This window comes from Pygocentrus nattereri, chromosome 30 (genome assembly GCF_015220715.1).
Source record: "Pygocentrus nattereri isolate fPygNat1 chromosome 30, fPygNat1.pri, whole genome shotgun sequence".
In the NCBI taxonomy this organism is placed as follows: domain Eukaryota; kingdom Metazoa; phylum Chordata; class Actinopteri; order Characiformes; family Serrasalmidae; genus Pygocentrus; species Pygocentrus nattereri.
In genome coordinates, this window is record NC_051240.1 from 1,605,613 (window position 1) to 1,629,664 (window position 24,052).

A 24,052-nucleotide genomic window follows, 5' to 3' on the forward strand; every position below is an offset into this window, starting at 1 on the left:
AGGCCGGTTCGAACACCGACAGCATGTGACTGAAGTGTCTTTGAGCAAGACACCTAACCCCTGACTGCTCCCCGGGTGCTGTGGATTGGGCTGCTCACTGTCACCTCAAAGGACGGGTTCTTTTGAGTCTTGGTTCCTCTCAAGGGTTCTTCCTCTTGCTCTTAGGAAGTTTTTCCTTGCCACTGCCTCATTAGGTGATGCTCATGGGGGCTCGGACCTGGATTTTTCTGCAAAGCTTCTTTGTGACAAAACCTGTTGTAAAGTTATAAATAAACTTTGACTTGACTTTGATGCGACTGTATCGTACTGTATCTTGTAACATAATGCATTGGAGGAGAGAGAGAGAGAGACAGAGAGAAAGATAGAATGAATGAAAAAGAAACGAGTAATTATTGGTGTCATCTTCACTCCCAAACTGGTTTTTTAAAGGCGTTTCTGGAACTTTAGTTTCTGTCTTACAGCTCTTCACGTGGACTTTTGAAATTATCTGTCTGGGTAATTGAGCAATATTTGACTACTAGTACTGAGCTGCCTGTCATTACTCTCCAACATGCATAGTTTGCTATTCACAGAGAATCCATTAGCTCGGACGATCAAACAAGAAAGGCAGTGTAAAACCGACGGACAGGTGGGGGCAGGGTGACATTCTCATGACAGTTTGAATAGCTGAGATAACACAAACTGAAGTTACACAAAACTCCTTCCACCCTTTTTGTTCTTGTATTCAGACTTTGCAGAAATCAAAGAGACATCAGAGGGCATGTTATGTCTTATTGTGCCTTATTGTGAATGTATCCTGCGATACTTGCAAAGAATTTGAGAGAAAACATGTTGAAACCTCAGTAGATGACTGTGACACTCTGAAACTGTGCATCATCCTTTTAAAGTGTTGGTTAAGAGGATCTAATTCAACTGCCTGGGGCAGAACAATGACACTAAAATATGATGTAGAGGTGGGTAGTAAATAGGTTTAAAAGTAAAAATTTGGTGCATTTATGCGTTGTGAGTATTTTCAAGTAATAATTTTTGTCTGAGTTGTGTAACTAGGATCTTATCGGCCCCAGTTAGGGGTGGTGGGGTGGGGAGCTTCATAGGAAATGTGTGGGTCCTCTCATAGGAAAATTAGTCAATTAATAAAAAAATAACAGTGCAATTTGTTTGCTTATTTATCAATATAGCCAGAGAACTAGGTCAATAAAAAACAGGGACTACTGCTAGAAGCATATCACAACTGAAATGAGCGTTAAATCCATGAAGACCAGTGACTGCTGTTAGAAACCTCTCCTGATGATGTCTATGAATGTATGAGGAACTGTGAAGAACTCAGTGTATTGTGAGGCAGAATAAACAGTATCTGTGATTGTGTAGGTGTGGTTTGAGTCCGTTGATATTCACTTGCATGTACAAGCTGTTAAGAGCTGACGGGTTCACAAGGGGACAGATGGAATGTTTACTGCGAGGGAAAAACCTGTATTAAACATATGAAAACAGTGCAAACTTGTGGTGGCAGAGTGAGCGTTGTGGTTTGTGGTTTGGATCCGATTTGCTCCTTCAAACACGCACTCACTTCCTCATGCCACTCTTAGCATCTCTCTTCTCATCGATTTGTGCCTTTATCGCTGATTACTCGGCACGCAAGCTGGAAAAGCAAGCTGATGGCCTGAGCTAGATAATGAAAGAAAACACAGGCCAGATTTCTACAGGAGACTCCAACGGCATACTGACAATCTTAGTAACGTTCAAAAATGCCATCTGGCTGGTCAGGCATCATTTGCCAGATTCATTTCTCTTATTATTTGTCCTGATAAGGCTCTATCTGTTCTGGTGTTCTATTCTGAGCCAGAATGTCTTCTGTTGTTGTTGTTTTTTTTGTAAGCTGAGGAAAAAGTGAAAAGAAAAAAAAAAACAAAGGACAATGAGATTTACATGAGTGGAGGTAGTAAACAATGTAACCCTGATCTGCAATGTGCATTGCAAATTTTGAGGCTTCACAAGGGGGGGATTGAATGGTGTGACAAACATATATAACTTTCATTCCTAGGAACTTGAGTTCCCTTTAGGAAAATGAGCCACGGAGGCACTGAGATGATGACCACAGCTGTAACATGAGCAGAGGTACTGAGTTGTACTGAGATAATGATACCAACAGAAGTGAAAATTGTCTAGTAAAACACCACATGAGTAAGTAATAATAAAGTAGTGAATTTTCCATAGAACAGCAGAGGCATTTCATCAGCTGAAGTTTACTAAATATATAATATAATATAACAACACGTGGCAGTCGTGGGCTGGAGGTTAGGGAACCAGCCCTGTGACCGGAACGTTGCCGGTTCGATCCCCTTGGCTGACAAGGTACCTAACCCCCAATTGCTCCCTGGGCGCTGTGGATAGGGCTGCCCACTGCTCCAGGCAAGTGTGCTCACTGCCCCCTAGTGTGCATGTGGGTGTTTCACTGCATGGATGGGTTAAATGCAGAGGTCTAATTTCACAGTGTGCAAAACACAGTGACAAATGATTGTGAATAAAAGAATAATTCATGAAAGTAAGCACAAAAAGGGAATTAGTAGCTGCTACTAATGGCTAAACTGTAACTTCAGCCGTCAGTAACCATATACCTGATTAGAAATGAAAAAAGCAAGAAGTGAAGTATTAATTCACCAGAATTTTTACTATATGGAACTGTGTAATTGTTACATCCAGCACTGCATAATATTGTACCCTTCATCTCTATTGTACCCTAAGAAACTGACAATTTGCTGCTAAATCAGGCAATATTGGTTAGGCCACCTTTATTCATATACAGATATCTAATAGACAAATAACAAATTGTTTTGTATTTACTTTTTGCCTGAGGTGAACTTCTGGCACTTGTGTGTGTTTGTATAATAAAAAATCATCAAAATGTATTTTTGCTTGACCATTTCTAACTTCTTTTTGAATGAATCAGGCTGTTTTTGTTTCTGAGCTGGAAGTAGGCAGAGCTCACTTGAGTGGATTTCACAGATCTGCATATTAGGGATTTTAAAACGGTCTGTTTGTGCTGTTTAGATTAATATGCACTGTGAATTGTACATTTTGATCCTTTTACAATCTTTTCACAAATATTTTTTAACATTTTTCTTTTAAAAGTCAGAAAGTTACTTTTTTCTTGATCGGCGCCCTTTAATGGGGAATTTCACAGATTTTTATTTGCAGTGGTGGTGATGGAAACCAGGGGTTGCAATGTTTACAACACAAATATAGCTAAATATAGACACATTTCATATCAAACCTCTCTGAATGACTTTGTTTACATCTGAGCGATTTAATTATGCAAAATATATGAAATAAAATCCCTTTAAATACTTTGTAGCTAATTGTAAGCAAGTTTCTATCCATGACCGTGAGGCGAAAACTAAACCTGAGGCTGCTCCAGGTCTCCTGTAAGGTTTACCTTCTCTGTCAGGTTAGACTTTAAAACTAGATGCTTAGTTTCAAGTGGCAAATAGATTCTGTGTAGTTCGCTCACCGGCCTCTTTATTAGAAACAACGGCCTTGCAGGTTCAGTGTTGCTGATATACAGTTAGAGACTGTAGCCCTTCTATATTGCTGTAGAGGATATATCAGCCCTCTAGCCCATTACCAGTGGTCAGCAGCAGGATAGACCTCTGTTTACCCAGCAGTGCCTGATACACTCATTCCAGCACCACACACAGAACCATGTCAGTGTCATAGCTGTGTTGAGAATGGTCTGCTATACAAATAGCGTATGTTCAACAGGAATCCTGCGGTGAGAAACTGATCCATGATGGATATAGAGGGTGACAGACAAATGTGGACAGTGACAGATAGGCTACAGTCTAATTGTTCACCTACATAGCACAGCCATTTATAAGGCTTTGAATTCTCAGTGGGTGGAGGCTAAATGACTGCTTGTGGAGAGGCAGGATGAACAGCAGTGGGCAGTACAGAGAGCAACCACAAAGGGGACAAATCTTCCTGCAAAGGTTTAAGGGAGCCAAACACAGCTGTCTACTGCCCCCTACTGTACAATTTCAAAAATAAGTTCAAGTTTTCAAGTTTATTTGTCATTTGCACAACATGTCAGGACATTTATGCATTGAAATGCTTGTGGTGAGGCTCAGGTCTAAAGTCTAAAGAAAAAGAAACTAAGTAACAGTAAAATATAAAAAATCTAATTGAAATATATTAAACATACACAAAATATAGAGACAGTATACATTTCACAGTGACTGACGTGACTCAGTGTTATTGTTCTTTAAAGTGACTTAGTGTTAAGGTGTTATTGTCCACAGCAGAGATGATATAATAGTGCAGACAGAGTGACTGAGTGAAATGGTAGTTGGGGAAGGACCTACAGCTTCACAGCTTGTTCAGACGCCTGACAGCCTGTGGGTAGAAACTGTTCATTAACCAGGTTGTTGTAGCCTGTATGCTATGAAATCTCCTGCCTGATGGCAGGATGGTGAACAGGCAGAGTGCTGGGTGACGCTGTCTGACTGGATCTTTTCGATTTTCCTGAGATAGCGGGACTGGTAGACGTCCTGTAAGGCTGGTAGTTTGCTGCCTATGATGGCTTCTGCCATCCTCACAACTCCTTTAAGGCCCTTGTGGTCACAGGCAGCACAGCTGTTGTACCAGACAGTGATGCAGCCTGTGAGGAAGCTCTCTATGGTGCATCCGTAGAAGCTGGTGAGGATCTGAGGAGGCAGGCCAAATGTCCTGAGCCTACGCAGGAAGAAACTGAAATCTTTGAAATCTGAGTTGAAATCTCCCAAACAGAAGCCTCAAAAGACCCACATCGTACATTCTCTTGTATCTTTATTTTTCCTCTGAGGTCCTTTTGTCACATTTGTGTGGACAGATATCATTTTTTTTCATAGCCATTTTCCAACCTCTGTCTCTGAGAATGTGCCTTTAAGACTGATATAAAGTATTTGTAATGCCGGGGAGCGAGGAGACGGACGCATATGTGGAGATAAGTGACGTTTATTAAGGGCAAATCCAGGGTCATAGTCTAAACGGTCCAGAACCAACACGGATAGAACGGGGCAGGGGGCAGACATGACAGACAAACCAGAATTAAACAATCAACACGATCAAACATCAACAGTACAAGCAGAACAAACAACCAAGACCAGCGACAACTAGAGGCAAACACAGGGCTTAAATAATAACAGGGTAAACGAGGAACAGGCGGGAACATGGGTGGAAACAATCAGGGGTGGAGTCCCGAAACAAGGGGGCTGGACAAAAAAACAAAACAAAGAACACGCAGGCTAAACCAAAACACAACAGGAACACATGGACAGGACTGGGAGGGGCCAATCGTGACAGCTTGTTAATGACCTTTGTTGTGATTGGCTGTCCTGTACTGTGCCTTATTCAGAAAACAGTCTGACACATTCCTTAAAACTTCTGTTTTTTTTCTATGGAAGCATATCAGTATCAAAATGACAATGAAAATGTAATATATTTGTATGTTAGCATTACTATGTCCCAATCATATACACAATGTTGAGCTTAAAATGAAAATTCAAATTCAGGACTGTGGTTTTAATTTACCATGTGGTATAATAGTATCTGCCTTTCTTTTCCACAAAGATTTAGAAGCTTTATGAGTAGCTTCATTTAAATTCAAATATATTTCCAGAACTGCATACTTACGCTTAATGTGATTATGCAATAATTATGCCAAAATAGTGCTTTCACATTGCTTTCTTAAAGAAAACCCCAAGCTAGAAAGATGTCAAAATTCAAATGTAAATAGGAAACAGCGCCTCTCCTCCTTGCAATTACATATTCTCACCTACTGCGCTCATTCTGTGTCAAAATGCCTTTGAAAACGCATTCAGACAGATTAGTTTGTCATTTTCACAGTCCTGCCAACCTGTCAATCATTTACTTTTTTATTTTGAAGTCATTGTTGTTTATTCGCTGAATGTAACAAAAAACATGGTTTGTGCAAAATCTAGAATGCATTTTATGTTTTTTACTCACCAAATAAATAGAAATGTGCAGTAAAATGTGTAGAAAAAATGTATTTTCAAGGTTGTTCTCTGCAGAGGATGTGTGAACTTATTTTCACTTAAAAATCAACGAAACATGTCACTTGACAAAGGAGTACCCAAACTTTTGCATACGAGCATAAATACACTGACATTCATGACATCACAAAAACAGTATATTTAAACAGTATATTTAATGGCTGTTTTCTCAATGTAGTTTCCACATGTCGCTGTTGTCGGTGAAAAACCTCGTATCTCCAAAATAGTAACTTTACAGAAGAAGGAAAAAACATACTATACTTTTAATGTAAGTCATTTTGGGTCGTTTCTTTTAGTCCATTCATCATGAAATAAAAAAACAACAGGCATTTTTAGATGATGTCAAACCTGAAAAACAGCAAAAATGGAGATACGAGGTTTTCTTCCAACAACAGTGATATATAATGTTGACGCTGTGGAGCGAACAGCACTTTCTGAAGCTTTAACAATGTTTACTTCAAACTCTTTTATTCGCTAAAATGAGGCACAATCCATTTCCCATGAAACGGGCACTTTTGTGGTCTTCATCTGACTTTTCTATCCTATTCCGAGGACCATGCCTGTGTGTAGAGGACCATTTTTATCTCAGTACAGATCTCTAAAGAGCTCACTTGTTTGTTAACTCCCTTATTGCAAAAAGTCTTCCTGTGTTGATTAATACCTACATTAGCCAATTTCTGGTGGTGAAATAATTGGTGATAGAAGACAGTAAACAAATTAATAAGTGTTTCTCTTACTCTTAATGAGTCAAACATTCATTAATATTTAGTTAAACATGCAATTTTATTTACTGTGAAAAACCATGAAAACAAAGTGACAGTCACTAATGTCTGCATGAAATAACTATGACTGAAAGACCTCGTAAGCAGTAAATTAACAGCAAGAATCAGTAGCACTTTTGTTGTTAAGTCAATATTAATAATGCAAGTGAAAAGAAGCGGCTGTAACCTGAGAAAAGAGCGAGGAGGGTCTGGGTTCGATTCCCCGGGCGGGTGACCGGGTTCCTCTCTCTGTGGAGTCTGCATGTTCTCCCCGTGTCTGCGTGGGTTTCCTCCGGGTTCTCCGGTTTCCTCCCACAGTCCAAAGACATGCAGTCAGGCCAGTTGGACATGCTGAATTGCCCCTGGGTGTGAGTGTGTGAGTGATTGTGTGTCTGTCTGTCTGCCCTGCAATGGACAGGTGACCTGTCCAGGGTGTATCCTTCCTTCTGCCCGATGACTGCTGGCATAGGCTTCGGCACCCCCGTGACCCAGAAGGAGAAGCGGCTTAGAAAATGTGTGTGTGTGTGTGTGTGTGTGTGTGTGTGTGTGTGTGTGTGTGTGTGTTGTAACTTGTCGTTATATGTAACTTCAGCGTTTTTACATGTAATGTTGATGGGGCTAAAATTGCTAAGGGGCTAAAAACCAGCTTATAGTAAATTACTACAGCTCACTACAGGATGATGCTTATGAACTACTATGTGACAGAACTACAGGAATATTTGATAGAAAAGCTGAACTTTATGCTCTCTGCCGTAACTGAACCTTATACTCCATGCTGTGACCTGTGCCCTGCAAGATCATATGAGTAAGCATTAAAACTCTATGAGATCATGTGTGGATAAAAATATGCACAAGCATTAAAATATGCGTATGGGATGTGCGCACGAAGCTAAAAAGAGCTGCACCAGAACTGGTGCGGTTAACTCTCGAGGAAGCATGACACTGCCTGCTTAGCTATAAGAACCTTGCTCTTATGTTTATTTTTGAGCATTTGCATTCAGGCCTTGTTCGGCGTGTAACCTGCTCCCTTGCTGCAAGAATAAAAAGACTTCAAAGACAACCAGTGATCCCAGGCTGTTTATTTAAACAGAGCATTTTTCTTACAATATTAGACATAAAAATATTCTACATTATTATTATTATATACACTATCACACAGCACTATAGAATGTTTACAGTTTCTTATATTTATATTAATGATTTGACTCCTTGCCACTAGTCTTGCCTGCAAAAGGCTGGTGTAACTGTGGGTTTTCAGAAGCAAACCTGATTCTACTTGTTTCAATGGCTTTTGCCAATTGACCACCAGGTGTTTATTTTAGCATTACACAACTCTACTAGCCGTTTGTTGCCCCCCATCCCAACTTTTTATTTTTGGAAAGTGTTGTTGGCATCAAATTCAAAACTGTCATATATTTTTCAGAAAATAGTAGAATTTCTCAAGTAAATTTTCAAGTAAATCTAAATTAAATAAACGTAGGGTTTAACATTTTGCACATCAATGCATTTTGTTTTTATTTACATGTTGCACAGCATCCCAACTTTTTGAAAACAGGGTTGTATTTGTGCGAGTGTGAAAGTACAACTGCTGTCCTGAAGGAATTGGACTGTTAAAAACTGTTGTTTTTAAAAAACCCTTGACAATTTCATCTGAACGTTCACAGGCTAGAATACATCAGCAGTCAGTGGATGACCAAAGTACACTGGTCATGTATGTTCACATGGAAGTCAGATTGACATCATCTCCGGTAAACATGTCTGATGCAATGTAAAGGATTTGTAGCAATATTAGGAAATAACCAGTCTGAGCAGGAACACCACCAGTGTAGTAAAAGACATTCTGACCCTGTTCGTTCTGTCGCTCAAAGTTGAAGGAAGCAATGGAAGGTAGGCTGAGTGTTTTCATCCATAGGACTTAAATGTCAATTAAAAAAAAATCTATAATAATTATATAATCTATAATAATGTGATTTACTATGTGGGTGTAAACACTTCAGTAGACACTGGACATCAGGAGAGTTACCAGTAGAGTAAACATACTGAATATTGGGCGCATCAATGCATTATAAGGTGTCTACTTAACTGCAATGATTTGGTACACACTGATTTTTAAGCTAAATAAAATTCTGACAGTTTTAAGTGTCAAAGTTTGATTAGCAAAATAATCCAATTCAACTGAATCACAGTGAAAATTGAAATTGAAATTATTCCTTAAAGAATCGTAATTCTAAATGTATCAAATCATAGTAAGGTCATATATATATATATATATATATATATATATATACAATTAAATAAATACTGAAACAAATATAATACAACACAACCATAAATAAACAAAAATAACTAATTTTTCTGAACAGGCCTTAGGCATTCAGTTTCAAATAAGGAGTTCTCTGACCTTATCAGTGATATTTATGAAGAGCTCAACATCACTGATGATAACACCTCCTTCATGCTGGATCATGCCCTGCCCTGTGAAGGCCAGCGATTTTCCCCAGCAATGCACATCTTTTTCTGCATCTTCTACCTGATGATCTTCATGGTGGCCATCCCTGGTAACCTGGTGGTGAGTTTGGTGGTGAGCTCCAGCCGGCATAAGCTCAACCCGTCTGACCTGTTCCTTTTCCACCTGGCCCTGGCTGACCTGATGCTGGCCTTGACGCTGCCCCTGTCAGCTGTGTCCACCTTGCAAGGCTGGGTTTTTGGGAATGCTGTCTGCAAGCTGGTCAGGATGGCTCTGGAAGTTAACTTCTACACCGGCATCCTTTTTTTGGTCTGTATTAGTGCTGACCGTTACATGTTGGTTGTGCATGCCACCACAGAGAGCAGGGTCAGGAACCAAGGACGCTGGCCCACTAGCTGGATCACCTGTGTCTCTGTCTGGACACTGGGGTTGCTGCTATCTATCCCTGCAGCCATCTACAATGAAGCCTACAATTTCGAAGACGTTGATTCCAAAACACAGTGTGGAGAACGCTACTCCACCGCTAGATCCTCTGAGTGGCGGTTAGCCACACGCATGCTCCGTCACTTGCTGGGCTTCTTGCTTCCCCTGGGTGCCATGTTGGGCTTCTATGGCATTACCATAGCCCGGCTGGTACAGACCCGTGGGTTTCACAAGCAGAAGGCCATGCGGGTCATCATCGCCGTGGTGGCAGCCTTTTTGCTCTGCTGGTGCCCCTACCACGTTGCCATGATTGTGGACACACTGGTGAGGGCGAAGTTGGTGGACTCAGGCTGCCAAAAGAGAAGAGAGACTGACAATGCTCTCCTTGCCACCCAGAGCCTGGGCTTGCTCAACTGCTGCATCAACCCTGTGCTGTATGCCTTTGTGGGAGAAAAGTTCAGAAGGAACCTAATGAGGCTGCTAGGCAAAAGAGGTGTGCTGGAGAGAGAGTCATCGTCCAGGTTCAGCCGGTTAACCTCCACCACCTCACAAGATGCTAACAATGCTTTCATGTAACTGCCCTTCTGAGACTACAGAGAAAGCAAGAGCTCAGTAACATCTATTGTTAAAATTACATATACATATGTGTGTGTGTGTGTGTGTGTGTGTGTGTGTGTGTGTGTGTGTGTGTGTGTGTGTGTGTGTGGTTAAAGCCATTCAGGGTGGTTTCATGTGAACTGCACTGTTGTGGAGAATTATTCACAGTGGTGGTGAGAGGATATAAGTGTATGAGGAGTTTAATGCCTCTGAAAGCTCCCTAATAAAATGCATTACATGAAATGGTTACAAATAGTGTATCTAATAATCGAGACACTGTTTTATGAAATTGTTTAGAAAATAGCAGAGCGGTAGGCAATGCAAGGCAAGTTGTATCCAGATGTACCACTATTTTCTCAGAGGTAAACCATGTCTATTAGAGCTAGGCTTTCAATTTGGGCAATATATGTAAAAACATGAGGAAAACCCATTTCGATGCTACTGCTTAATTCTGCTTGCATCCCTAAAAGATTCCTGTAAGATTCATGAACACCTTCTGACGGAGCACATTTTGGCGCCAGAATGTAAATGCTGCAGCACTGAAAAGTGGAACAGAAAATTCATTGGCACTGTAACTGCTGTACAGCTGGGATAGAAAACAGAAGACTTTTGAGTTTCATTAGAAACTTGCGACAGACACATTACCATCTATTTTACTTTGTAGCAGTTTCAGAGAAACTCTTTCAGGAGAGCGGCTGGTGTAGAACTTTTCCATTTCTAACAACTCATTAATTAAGTGGCCTCTTGTGTTCTCAGTCAGTGATATATCTGGGACTTCCAGAAGGCTCAGAGTGATGTTTTTTCTCTTGATATTGTTCCCACCCATTGTAAACCAAAATGTGATTGGTTGGTTCCAATCATTTTGTAAATATACTAGTAGTTGATCTAAGGCTTTCTAACAACTCTTCAGTTCTTGGAGTCCTCACCAATAGGAGAGCTCGTTTGACTATATGTACCTAGATGCCACGAAGACAAACAACTCCTAATAGGCTGCTTTTCTACTCTGTGTTTTGATTCTGTTGAATAAAAATGAACTAAAAATGACAGACATGCATTTAGTTCCCAGAATTCATTAGGTCCTCTCTGAAGACCTAAAATGCCCTGAGGGTTCTGTACTTTACCATTATCAACATTGCATATAAAAACTCAGAGGATGTGTAGTTGCACTGATCATTTTTAATAATAGAAAAAATGAATCTAATTTCTTTTTAGATGTCAGAACCCCTGGTTTACCACCATTGTAGGTGGTACATATTTTAAAAATGTAGAATTTCAAAGGAAAACACTCAAAATTGACTTTACATCTTCTAAGCCGATTATCCTCCTGGGTGGAATTCACTTTTATTCATTTAAAAATAATCATTTGATAATTCAAATGAAATAAAAATACTTTATGACCTGCACGAAAGTGGGTTGCACAGCTGCTACTGTAATTTTCTCTGTTTTGATATATAACATCATTCCATATAGTGATGACAACCATTTAAACAAGTGTTTTTGAGATTGCTGAACAACATCACACAAGTTGGAGCAAATGTAAGATGATTTAACCTCGCAGGGAGCTCTTTTGGGGTTATGCAGTACATGTTAGTATGTTACAGTAAGGAAATGACTTTTGTTGTGTAAATAAGTAATGTAACATTATTATGGGTATGAGAATATGAGTGAGAGAAGTACTGTTGACTTTGCAGACAATCTGTCGAAACATGTAATCATGCTAATGTGAAACGGATGGATAAAGATCCCAGCGCTGGAGAAGACAATGCTCCAACCTCGACTTCTTAGGCCAGGCTCAATTTTCATTCAGGAACACTTGATTCATAAACATTTTTGTTTTCGAGGCAGGTGCTTTTGAGCTGTTTCTACTGGATAGTTTTCGAACCGCATTAGCTGTTTATGATTATGTGGCGCCCCAAAGTTATCTATTGCCAGACTACGCCACCCCTGGGTTTAGACCTGGAGCGAGGGGAAGCTCCGTGTACCTTAATAATCTCAGACCACACCGCCTTAGAATAATACAAGTCAAACAGTTTATTAATTGTCCCAGAAGTTGTCAGTATTCGTATCAGCTTGATCCATAAAAGAAAGTAAAAACCACTACCTTGCTGGGCAAAGTGCTGGAGTTGGGAGTCCCATATAAGATATCCTTACCACACGTGAAGAATTTTTAAAACCAGTGACACACTATATTGCACATAGCACTCACTCTACATTGCACTGCAAAAATCACACTAGTGGATACCCAAATTAGCAATATCCCAACCCCACACGGTTAGCCCAGTACATACTTCGACCACATTTGAGCATATAAAACAGGAGTACAAATCACAAAACCACGGAGACAAAAGAAATAAAAATATAAAAACAAACAGCACTAAAACAAAGAACACACGTAGGAAACCAAGAAAAAGCAGCTGGCAACCCAAGTGCCGTATGATCTGCGTTATAAAATGACCAGCGTCGATCGGAGGCTAGCTCAGCTGTCAAACAAAGAGAATAAGCCATCATGTCACTACCATACTGAATTTAAAACACCATAGGCGAGAAATATCAGACAGATGTACATACCTTCATGTGGTCCCAATATGCCCTGGACTGCACAGTAAACACGGTCACGGCACCGCACACCACCTCAGCTCTGCTTTCCAACAATGAACATGCTACAGGGAGTCACGGCGTCTCCTCCATGCTGGTCCCACACTTTGCAAGCATAAAGACACCTTAAACACTAACTAGTAGTATTGTACTTATAGTCGAGTGTCTACACACAAACACCACGTACCTTTACAATGTGCATGCCTGACACAAACAGCTCCTCGTCCAAACGCTGTCACTCGCTCTGCTGTTAGCCTAGCCACACTGCCCTGCCCCAAGGACCCCGGGCTGTCTACCTAAATACCTGAACCACAGGACCCCAGCTGCCCCCGTGATTGCCTGTCTCCGCCCTAATCCGTTACGCACACACACACAGGAGTGCCGAACATGCCAGGGCTACAATCCACCCCCCCCAAATGAATCGGCGCCCCGACGATGACAGCCTGCAGCCCTGCCAAAATAATGGTCCTATTCCAAGGACCCTCCATCACTCCTTAGCACAACTGTCCTTGGGAGTCGATGAAGGTTAGCATGCTGGCCTGCTGTAGACCTAGCTGAGCGTCGTGGGAGGTCCGGGACCGGTAGTGCTTCTACTTCATCCGGAATAGGAGACATTGATGGTTCAAGAGCTTCTTGGGGCTCCTCTCCCATGCGCAGAATTATTAAGCCGGCTGATGAATCCCCGTCAGAGGATAGTGACTCAGACGAGTCGGGCTCAGGAACTATCGGAGTTACCTCCTCTTGTCCCCGCTGCTGCTCTTCCGGGACTGCCCTTAACTCAACCCGGTGTACTTGTCGAATTGGCCCCTCTTCATAGGCTGGGGCCACCGAATACACAACTCCCGTGCCTGTGGGTTTTCGGACTACCTGAAAGATGCCGGAGTTCCAGTGGTCCTGAATCTTGTTCCGCCCCGTAACATGATTCTTCAAGTACACCAGCTGACCTTCCTCAAACCCAGCATCCCTCACTTGCTCATTATTGTTCCTACTACGCCTCTGAGCCTGCTCCTTTGACCTCTGCCTCACATGCTCCTGTGCCAACTGAAGACTTTGCTGATGCTTAGATACCCATTCCTCCAGTGGTTCCGGGTCCTGTGTGATCTCACCAGTTCCCAATAGGAAATCCACAGGCAACCTTGGGTGGCGGCCAAACATGAGGAAGTGAGGTGTCTGTCCAGTAGTCTGATGAGGGGTGGTGTTGTATGCAAAGGTCAGCTGTGGCAGGTGACGTGGCCAGTGTCTCTTTTCCTCAGATGGCAGTGTTCGCAGCAGATCATGTAGGGTACGGTTAAACCGTTCACACTGCCCATTCCCTTGAGGATGATAAGGGGTAGTTCTACTTTTCTGGATGTGGTACACTCTGCACAACTGCTTAATTAACAAGCTTTCAAAATTCCGCCCCTGATCAGAGTGGATGCGGACTGGGGGGCCAAACCGATGGAACCAGTGTTGTACCAACGCCTGAGCTACAGTACTTGCCCTCTGGTCTTTAGTGGCAATGGCTTGGGTATATTTGGTGAAGATGTCAGTTAAAATTAAAACATTTTCTCTGCCATCACTGGCAGACTCCAAGACTGAGAAGTCAATTGCCAAGATTTCATTTGGGTGGGCAGCCTGTAGCGTCCCTTGAAAGGCCCGAACTTTAGGCTGGACAGCCTTCCCCAGTGTGCACCTTTGGCACTGTTGGCACCACCGTTCCACATCTTGAGCCATGTTCACCCAAAAACACCGGTCCCGCAGCAACTGAAGGGTTCTCTCTGTGCCCTGGTGGCCATGGTCATCATGAACACTTCGGAGGACCTCGTTCTTTAAACACTGTGGGAGAAGGAGTTGGGAATACTCTGATCCGCCTCCTGGGGGATAAACCAAGCGGTACAGTACACCCTCACACTCCACTAGCCGGTTCCACTGCCGCAGCAGCCCCTTACTAAGGCCACCCAAAGCTTCTCGTTCTTCGACCCCAGGGCGACGCCCCTCACTGCAGAATTTCCATATTGGCCCGATTACTGGGTCGGCTTTGCTGCAAGGCACTCAAGTCACTGGGGGAGCGCCCCGGAAAAGCAACCACTTCCCTGCACTGGCTCCTTGGGGCATTTAACCGTTCTTCCACCACTGCCGCTGTCACTAGTGGTGGAACCACTGTCCCCACCGCGAACCGCTCCACGTATTGCCTAGACAGGGCATCAGCATTCTGGTTATGCTTTCCTGGACGATACTTGATGGTAAAGTTAAAGGATGCCAGTTGGGATGCCCACCTCTGCTCTACTGCTCCAAGCTTGGCAGTCTGCAGATGACTCAAGGGATTATTATCAGTAAGAATGGTAAACTGATGGCCAAGTAAGTATTCCCTAAACTTTTCTGTCACTGCCCATTTTACTGCCAAAAGTTCCAGCTTCATAGAGCTATAGTTCTCCATGTTCCTCTCGGTGGGCCTCAACCCTCTACTGGCGAAGGCAATTGGTCGCACCTTTCCCTCCTGTTCTTGTGACAGAACTGCTCCGAGTCCTCCATGGCTGGCATCCACCTCCAAGACAAAAGGCTTATTAAAATCAGCATACGCAAGGACTGGGGCAGAGGTAAGCTTTTCTTTCAAAGATTGGAATGCACATTCACATTCATCATTCCAGGATTCAGCCAATGATACAGGAGGGGTTTTACCTTTCCGCCGTGGTCCATTCAACTTCCCAACCAGATGGTGTAATGGCGCAGCCAACTTGGCAAAACCCTCCACAAAGCGTCGGTAGTAGCTAGCAAAGCCAAGGAAAGAACGAAGCTCCGCCAGGTGACCAGGGCGCTTCCATTCCCTGACCACTTCAATCTTATCTGGGTCAGTGGTCACCCCCTCTGCCGAGACCACATGGCCCAGGTAGCCTACTTGGCGTTGAAAGAAACGACACTTGGACAATTTGACTTTTAAGCTCTGCTTTTGCAGTCGTGAAAACACCTCCTCCAGTCTTTCCAGGTGTTGCTCTACGGTAGCCGAAAACACAATCACATCGTCCAGGTACAAGAGCACAGACTGGTACCGGCAATCCCCAAACATACGCTCCATGAGGCGCTGGAATGTACCTGGTGCATTGCAGAGTCCAAAGGGCATACGATTAAATTCGAACAACCCAAAGGGCGTACAAAAAGCCGTTTTGGACTTATCTTTTTCAGCTACTGGAACTTGGTTGTAGCCGCTGGCCAGGTCAAGAGTAGAAAACCATTTAGCACCACATAGTGCATCCAAGGACTCCTCTATGCGTGGAAGCGGATATGCATCACGACGGGTCTTTGCGTTTAGCTGTCGATAATCCACACACAGCCGAAGGCTTCCGTCCTTCTTAGACACCAAAACAATAGGTGAAGAGAATGGGCTACTGCTTTCTCTGATTACCTGGCTATCGAGGAGCTGTTGAATGTGAGCCTTCACGGTTTCGTACTGGGACGGGGGAATCCGCCGATAAGGCTGGCGCACAGGAACATCATCTAATAACGGAATGTCATGGGTGATTAACGAAGTACACCCCAAGTCTCCCTCTTGTTTAGCGAAGATGTCCCGGTACTTCGACAACAGAGCCTTAACCTGTGCAGCCTGCTCCTCCGTCAACCCCTCAAAATCAGAAACCGCAGGTTCCGTAGGGCTAGTACACAGCGCCTCTTGTGTGGCTACAACATCTAAGCCGTCATCCCAAAAGGGTTCTACAGAAACAGATGCCATAGGCCCTGGAGGAGCCACTGCCACTGCCTGCACCGTGCCAAGTATGCGGCGGGGTGGAAGCCACACAGCCGTACTGCCCACATTTACCACCGGGGCAAAAAAACAACCCTTCTTTGCAGCCACAAGAGTGGGAGACACGAGCAGGCCCTCTGGAAGCTGCCCCTCTTCGTAACCCAAAGGCTCCAACAAGAACTCCATGGATTCTAGTTGAGGACAGGTGACGGGAACCATGGAAAGGGTACCAGCTCTAACACAAACTGCAGACCTACCCTGCACCTTGGCCTTAAATGGTGTAGTGGCATTAAGAACCGCTTCCATCGCCTCACAATGGTGCAAAGCATGCCGTACCGCCGGGGCCGCCACCCGCACTAAGGGGGAATGAAACAGCTGAGAACCATGCTTTTCAAACAACACCCGGTAGCAGTCCCTAAGCACATTCATTCCCAGCAACCCAGGTATTTCTGCCTTGCGACTCTGTAGTGTTGGATGCTCAGGGTCTTTAATGATCAATACCCCCCTCTTAGGAACACACTGCCCCAGAACTACCACATCCAACTCCAGGTAACCGATGTAAGGTATATCAAGGCCATTCGCCGCTTTTAGACCCAGCCACCTACAGTCTTTCGTTTGTAAGTGCGAAAAATGTTGAACAAAGAAGCCCTCAGTGATTGTTGTAACCATTGACCCAGTATCAATTAAACAAGGAACTGAAATACCTCCTATAGAAACATGCAGCACGGGACAATTTCCTACAAGCTGACTATAAGAGGAGGAAGCACAAGGGACTGAGCCAGAACCAGTCCTTCCCAGTGTGTGGCTCTGCACACTGGGAATTTCTAGTTTTCCGGCTGGCTAGGAATGCTACGTGACGCCTGGCGAACTGGCCTATTGCTATCTGGAGGGGGGGAGCCCGGGCAATAGCGGGCTATGTGGCCTGATCTATCACACTTATTACAAATAGGCTGGCCCTCAGGCGTACGTTTAAAACGACTGCCTCCGCGTACAGAGGGAGCATACAAACTCTGGTTAAATGGCCCTAGATGTCTGACCAACATATCTAAGTGTGCCTGTTGTTTTAACACCAACTCTTTTAACTCAACCAACTCAGGTGACGGTACAACAGCGGCCTCACACTGGGAGGTAAGCTGAATCTCACTACTGTGACCCATTACCCGCTGTCCCCGGTCACGACCTGACTGGCCCTCCTCCATCCACCTAATGGCTTCCCGCCGTACATCTAACAGAGTTACCTTATCCTCAGTTCGCACAAGCTTTTTAAGTTCCCTACGCAAAGCAGAGTCTCTAACGTTCTCACAGAACTGGTCTCTTAAAACAGTGTCAGGGTCCACAATGGCATCACTCTTACATTGCTTAACTTTGTCCATGAGTTCCATTAATGCATGGGAAAACTCAAACAGAGACTCACCCTCCCTCTGCTTTCTGTCAAAGAACCGCTGCTGCCAAAACACATACGACCTAGTACACCCATAAACCTCCCTTAAGACCTTAATAATTTCCCCTGGGTTTTCTCTAACAGCAACAGGTCTGTACTTAATTTCGTTACGAGCCCCCCCTTCTAAATGATCAAATAAAAACAGTGCTTTGTCCAAATCAGACATGCCTCTAGATCGGATACAGCTTTGGACCTCTTCCACCCACTCTTCTACAGAAAGAGCACCTACCACTGCAGAGCCGGAAAACTTGGAACACTTTCTCTCTCTTGGCAAATAAAATGCCTGCTCTCGACGTGCAGGTTGGGTACCATTTTCCCTGTTGCTATCCCCAGTACCTCCATTTTGTGCCACGGAGAGTCTCTCATTGTCCCTTTGGAGCCGCTCCACCTGTTCCCGCAACCTCTGCAGCTCGTCCTCCATGGTCGGGTCCTGATGAGATCCTCTTTTGAATTGCCAGCTGCTTTTCTCTCAAAAAAATAAATAACTACTCCTGTAGCTCAAATGCGCTTGGAACCAAACTGACAGGAAAACAACTTCAGGAACCTAGTTCTATCCTGCCGACTACGCCAGAATGTGGCGCCCCAAAGTTATCTATTGCCAGACTACGCCACCCCTGGGTTTAGACCTGGAGCGAGGGGAAGCTCCGTGTACCTTAATAATCTCAGACCACACCGCCTTAGAATAATACAAGTCAAACAGTTTATTAATTGTCCCAGAAGTTGTCAGTATTCGTATCAGCTTGATCCATAAAAGAAAGTAAAAACCACTACCTTGCTGGGCAAAGTGCTGGAGTTGGGAGTCCCATATAAGATATCCTTACCACACGTGAAGAATTTTTAAAACCAGTGACACACTATATTGCACATAGCACTCACTCTACATTGCACTGCAAAAATCACACTAGTGGATACCCAAATTAGCAATATCCCAACCCCACACGGTTAGCCCAGTACATACTTCGACCACCTTTGAGCATATAAAACAGGAGTACAAATCACAAAACCACGGAGACAAAAGAAATAAAAATATAAAAACAAACAGCACTAAAACAAAGAACACACGTAGGAAACCAAGAAAAAGCAGCTGGCAACCCAAGTGCCGTATGATCTGCGTTATAAAATGACCAGCGTCGATCGGAGGCTAGCTCAGCTGTCAAACAAAGAGAATAAGCCATCATGTCACTACCATACTGAATTTAAAACACCATAGGCGAGAAATATCAGACAGATGTACATACCTTCATGTGGTCCCAATATGCCCTGGACTGCACAGTAAACACGGTCACGGCACCGCACACCACCTCAGCTCTGCTTTCCAATAATGAACACGCTACAGGGAGTCACGGCGTCTCCTCCATGCTGGTCCCACACTTTGCAAGCATAAAGACACCTTAAACACTAACTAGTAGTATTGTACTTATAGTCGAGTGTCTACACACAAACACCACGTACCTTTACAATGTGCATGCCTGACACAAACAGCTCCTCGTCCAAACGCTGTCACTCGCTCTGCTGTTAGCCTAGCCACACTGCCCTGCCCCAAGGACCCCGGGCTGTCTACCTAAATACCTGAACCACAGGACCCCAGCTGCCCCCGTGATTGCCTGTCTCCGCCCTAATCCGTTACGCACACACACACAGGAGTGCCGAACATGCCAGGGCTACAATTATAACCAGGCAAACATCTGGGGTAAAAGGACAATTATCAAACACAGCAGATGCATTAAAAAGGCACAGACACCAGATAGTTCATACGCTATTAAACCCAGTCAAATCTGCACTCTATTTTACGAAAATACAGCTAAATTTGTTTTATTTTTAAGGAGCTGTGCACCTTATTCTTGGGGGCTGTCGTGGACTGGAGGTTAGGGAAGCGGAAGGTTTCCGGTTCGATCCCCAGCACCGACAGTCCATGACTGAGGCGTCCTTGAGCAAGACACCTAACCCCCAATTGCTCCCTGGGCGCTGTGGATAGGGCTGCCCACTGCTCTGGGCAAGTGTGCTCACTGCCCCCTCACTGTGTGTGTGTATTCATTAGTGTGTATGTGATGTTTCACTTCATGGATGGGTTAAATGCGGAGGTGGAATTTCCCCGTTTGTGGGGCTAAAAGTGTCACTTAACTTACTCTGTGTCATTGTTATTATTTCGTAATTAATTCTCACAACCATAAAGAGGTATTCTCAAATGATGGACCTGGCTGGGCAGCCTCCCTAACCAAAAGTATATGCATCTCAGGATATAACTTTGCAATCACTGGTTTGTTTCTGTCATTCTAGCTAGTTTATTCTCTAAAACAGGAATGCAGTTGCTATATGACAGGAGAGGGTTCAGAAAATGTGTTCTGTTGCTGAGCTTTGATGTTTGTTCAGTGCTGTTGATCAGAGGCATCTATCTGTGGCCACCATTAAGAGAGAAAGTGTGCCAAGTGTGCCAGAGGCCTTTAAACCAGCATGAGTAAACACTGACCTACTTTCAGCGGAGAAAAAGAGAACACAACACTCTCTCCGAAGGTGAGCTGAGTGAAGAGCTGCTCTCCAAATTTCTTACTTACAACGTTCTCAGATATCACAGCAACATCGTCACAGTCATGTCAACATCTGCAGAGTTAGCCTGGCTGACCGACAGTGTGCACTGAAAGAGTTTAAACCACGGTGATTTTACATTTTTGTTTTCCATATTATCTGTAAACGTCAGGAATCGAGTCAGGATGCATGCTGTATATGACTCAGGAAACATCTGTAATATAAGCTATTGCCTGGACACTGTCTAGTAAGTGTTTGGTTCTCTTGATGACTTGGGTCACAGGAAGAGCAGTCCACTTGTGCAACCACTTCCTTGTTCTTTCGTTTATTACAGCAAGTAAAGTATTTGGAAAGCATGGTGTCACACCACTGTGAGAAGAATAACATGCTGCAGTGACGCTGTGAGTTTATGAAACGTTCTCACGTCTCAGTGTTGCATTATGAGGTCCTTGATGTCATCATTACATACTGAACACTGACCAGCTTACAGAGAGCATAATTAGAACTATTTCACTGAGTTTGGTGCAGTGCCGTTTATGAAACCATCCATCCATCCATTTTCTAAGCCGGGATGCTGGAGCCTATCCCAGCAGTCTTTGGGCGAAAGGCAGGATACACCCTGGACAGGTCGCCAGTCCATCGCAGGGCAGACAGACAGACAGTCAGTCAGTCAGTCACACACTCACTCACACACAATTTAGTATGTCCAATTGGCCTGACTGCATGTCTTCTGGACTGTGGGAGGAAACCGGAGAACCCGGAGGAAACCCACGCAGATTCCACACAGAGAGGACCCTGGTCGCCCGGCCGGGGAATCGAACCCAGGCCCTCCTCACTGTGAGGCGACAGTGCTACCCACCACACCACCGTGCCGCCCTTTATGAAACCAACAAATGTTATTGTATTCATAGTATTTTAAAAGGAATTTTTAAAGGCGGCACTACTGGGACTGTCTGTTCCAATTTACCAACCTCAGCAAAAATATCACGATGTGTGTCATTTATCATGAGACTTTATTTTCGCCATATTGCCCACCCCTATCTTATAGACACTGTAACAGAAACGGGCAGTTTAATTTTCAGGGATAAATAAAAGTTAGAAAATCGTCAAATAAATGAAATTATGACTGTTGTTGTATACATACATAAGTGGAACTTTGGGTAAAGAAAATACCAGACAAATGTAGGACATGTACTTTTTAAAATGAGCGTCTAATAGTCGGCTATTGTGCTCAAAGTGCTCAAACTCTTTACTACCTCACAAGAAGAAATATACAACTAACATCACACCACATGAAACGTGCAGCTGTGTGCTGTTTCAGGCCAGATTTGGTACAGGATTGGATCGGATTCATTCCTTATGATCTATAATTCATATCCATTTGTTGATGAAACAGGCTTGTTAACAATACCTGATCAGTGCCATCTGTAGTTTGTGCGCTATAAAACTCACTGCATATCTTAATGAAAAAATAAGCTCATACAACTTAAATACTGCAGAAATTTGAAGTAACTTAATCTGAAAAAATCTAATTAACTCAAAAATGAGTTTTTTTTTCAGCATATTTTGAGTTAAGGTAACTTCATTTAAATGTATTATATATTATATATAATGTATTATAAATAGTGTTATTTGTATTTAACTTGACTTGGGTTGTTTTTAAAGAAAACGTAGTGTGGCTTAATGTGTTAGAAAGCATAAATGTTTACACTCAAATGATTTGGACTTTCATGCTTTTTTCATCATTTTATTTTGATGATTTCAGACTCAAAGATCCCATCAAACAGGATCTTCGAATTGACTAAACTCATTGCAATTTAGTTTAGACTCTCAGCTTTACTTGATAAATGTTTGGTCAATGCAACTTTCTGGAGTAAAACTCACATCATTCCTTTTGGCACTTAGTACCATATATTTACACACCGGGTGTATCTCTTCACCGTCTGTGTGTTGTCATGAGTTACTGACTGTGGTTCTGCTGTGGCTTAGAGCTACACGCTGTACTGTCAGCGTTTAAAGAGGTGGTCTGTAGTGACATTAAGGTGGATAAGACCTTGTTACAAATGTCTCAGATCATATCTTTGCAATGAAATATGATTTTGTGAACATGATAGCCTATTGGTGAATTTATGTTAGAATTAGGTAATAGTACTGAATCTGAGTGCCAAGTACTGAATCAGTTTACTGTCAACAAAACAAATGGAATTAGATAGATAGATAGATAGATAGATAGATAGATAGATAGATAGATAGATAGATAGATAGATAGATAGATCAGTGTGCTCAATGAAAAGAAATATTTTCTGGAGGGATCAAATCTAACTTTACCAAAAATGAAAAAGGATACACACTCCTACCAATAAAGCTTCATAAAGGGGTACAAATTACTGACAGTCTACTGATACTTTGCATCAGTGCTTGTCTGCTAAGACCTTCCATTCAAATGAACACAGGTGCAATATTTTAATGAATATTTTTATTTGTAATATTTTTTTGTTTTCTCATTGTCTATTATCTTGTTGTTCATTTACTTTTTATTTATTTTCATTACACATATAATGAAACCTTTACATATTTACATATTACATACATAAAAGTGTCAAATGTACACTGGTGACACAGTCATTTATATGTAGGCTAAGACAGAATGCAGCAGAAATTGAACACATACCACATACATGACCAAAAGAAACTCTTGGGAACAAATTTTGCGAATATTTTGCAAGTTTTAACTGAAATACAAACAACATGCTTCCATGTACTTAAATATGACCATGCAAATATATATATACACACACACACACACACACACACACGTTTAATATATTTACTGTACATGCTGTGTTATTCATCCCCTCATTCATTCATTCTTTCATTGAAAAGCCTAACCATGGCTTCAGAAACGTTCTTTATTCATTTACTCTCGTTAGTCATGTTTAACTCGGACTACATTGTAAAATAGTGTCACTTTTAAGGCGCTTCCAAGTCAAAATAATGGCTGACTGATTCACTAAGCTCTCTCAAAGATGCTGCTGTTTAACCACTCATTTTTCTGTTTTTCCCCTTTCTTATATAAATGGATTCTAATCTGCTGAGAAATATCTCCTAAAAAGGAGGAACCTGTGTGTAATGTCTGAAATTAAATAAATGAAGGGTGGTCTGTATGTGCATACTAGTGACTAGTGGTCCCTAACTGTGGCCACAATTTAGCCCTGGTGATTATGTTGTTCATCATGTCATTACTCATTATAACTGCGGTATAAAGTGCGGCCAGCCGTTATATAGTGACTTCACATTGAACATTTTCACTGCATGTACACTGAACAATAACTCATCCAGCTCTGCAGGTTGTCCACACAAAGGCAAACAGATCTACTGTATGTAAAGCACCTCCGTCATCACCTAATCCACCTGAACACAGGCAGCAGCGTAAAAGCTTTTGTTGTTGCGGCGGGTCTAATGTCACATGGTCTACTCCTCAGG

At 42.8% G+C, this 24,052-nt stretch overlaps 1 protein-coding gene across 1 annotated transcript; it reads left to right on the forward strand.

Annotated features, from left to right (window-relative positions):
- The first annotated feature begins 8,674 nt into the window (after window positions 1–8,674).
- LOC108436403 (C-X-C chemokine receptor type 1-like) lies at window positions 8,675–11,339 on the forward strand. Its single transcript, XM_017712860.2, has 2 exons — window positions 8,675–8,695; window positions 9,172–11,339. Exons 1-2 carry the CDS (start codon window positions 8,689–8,691, stop codon window positions 10,272–10,274), a joined length of 1,110 nt encoding a protein of 369 aa, XP_017568349.1. The 5' UTR covers window positions 8,675–8,688; the 3' UTR covers window positions 10,275–11,339.
- Window positions 11,340–24,052: the final 12,713 nt, after the last annotated feature.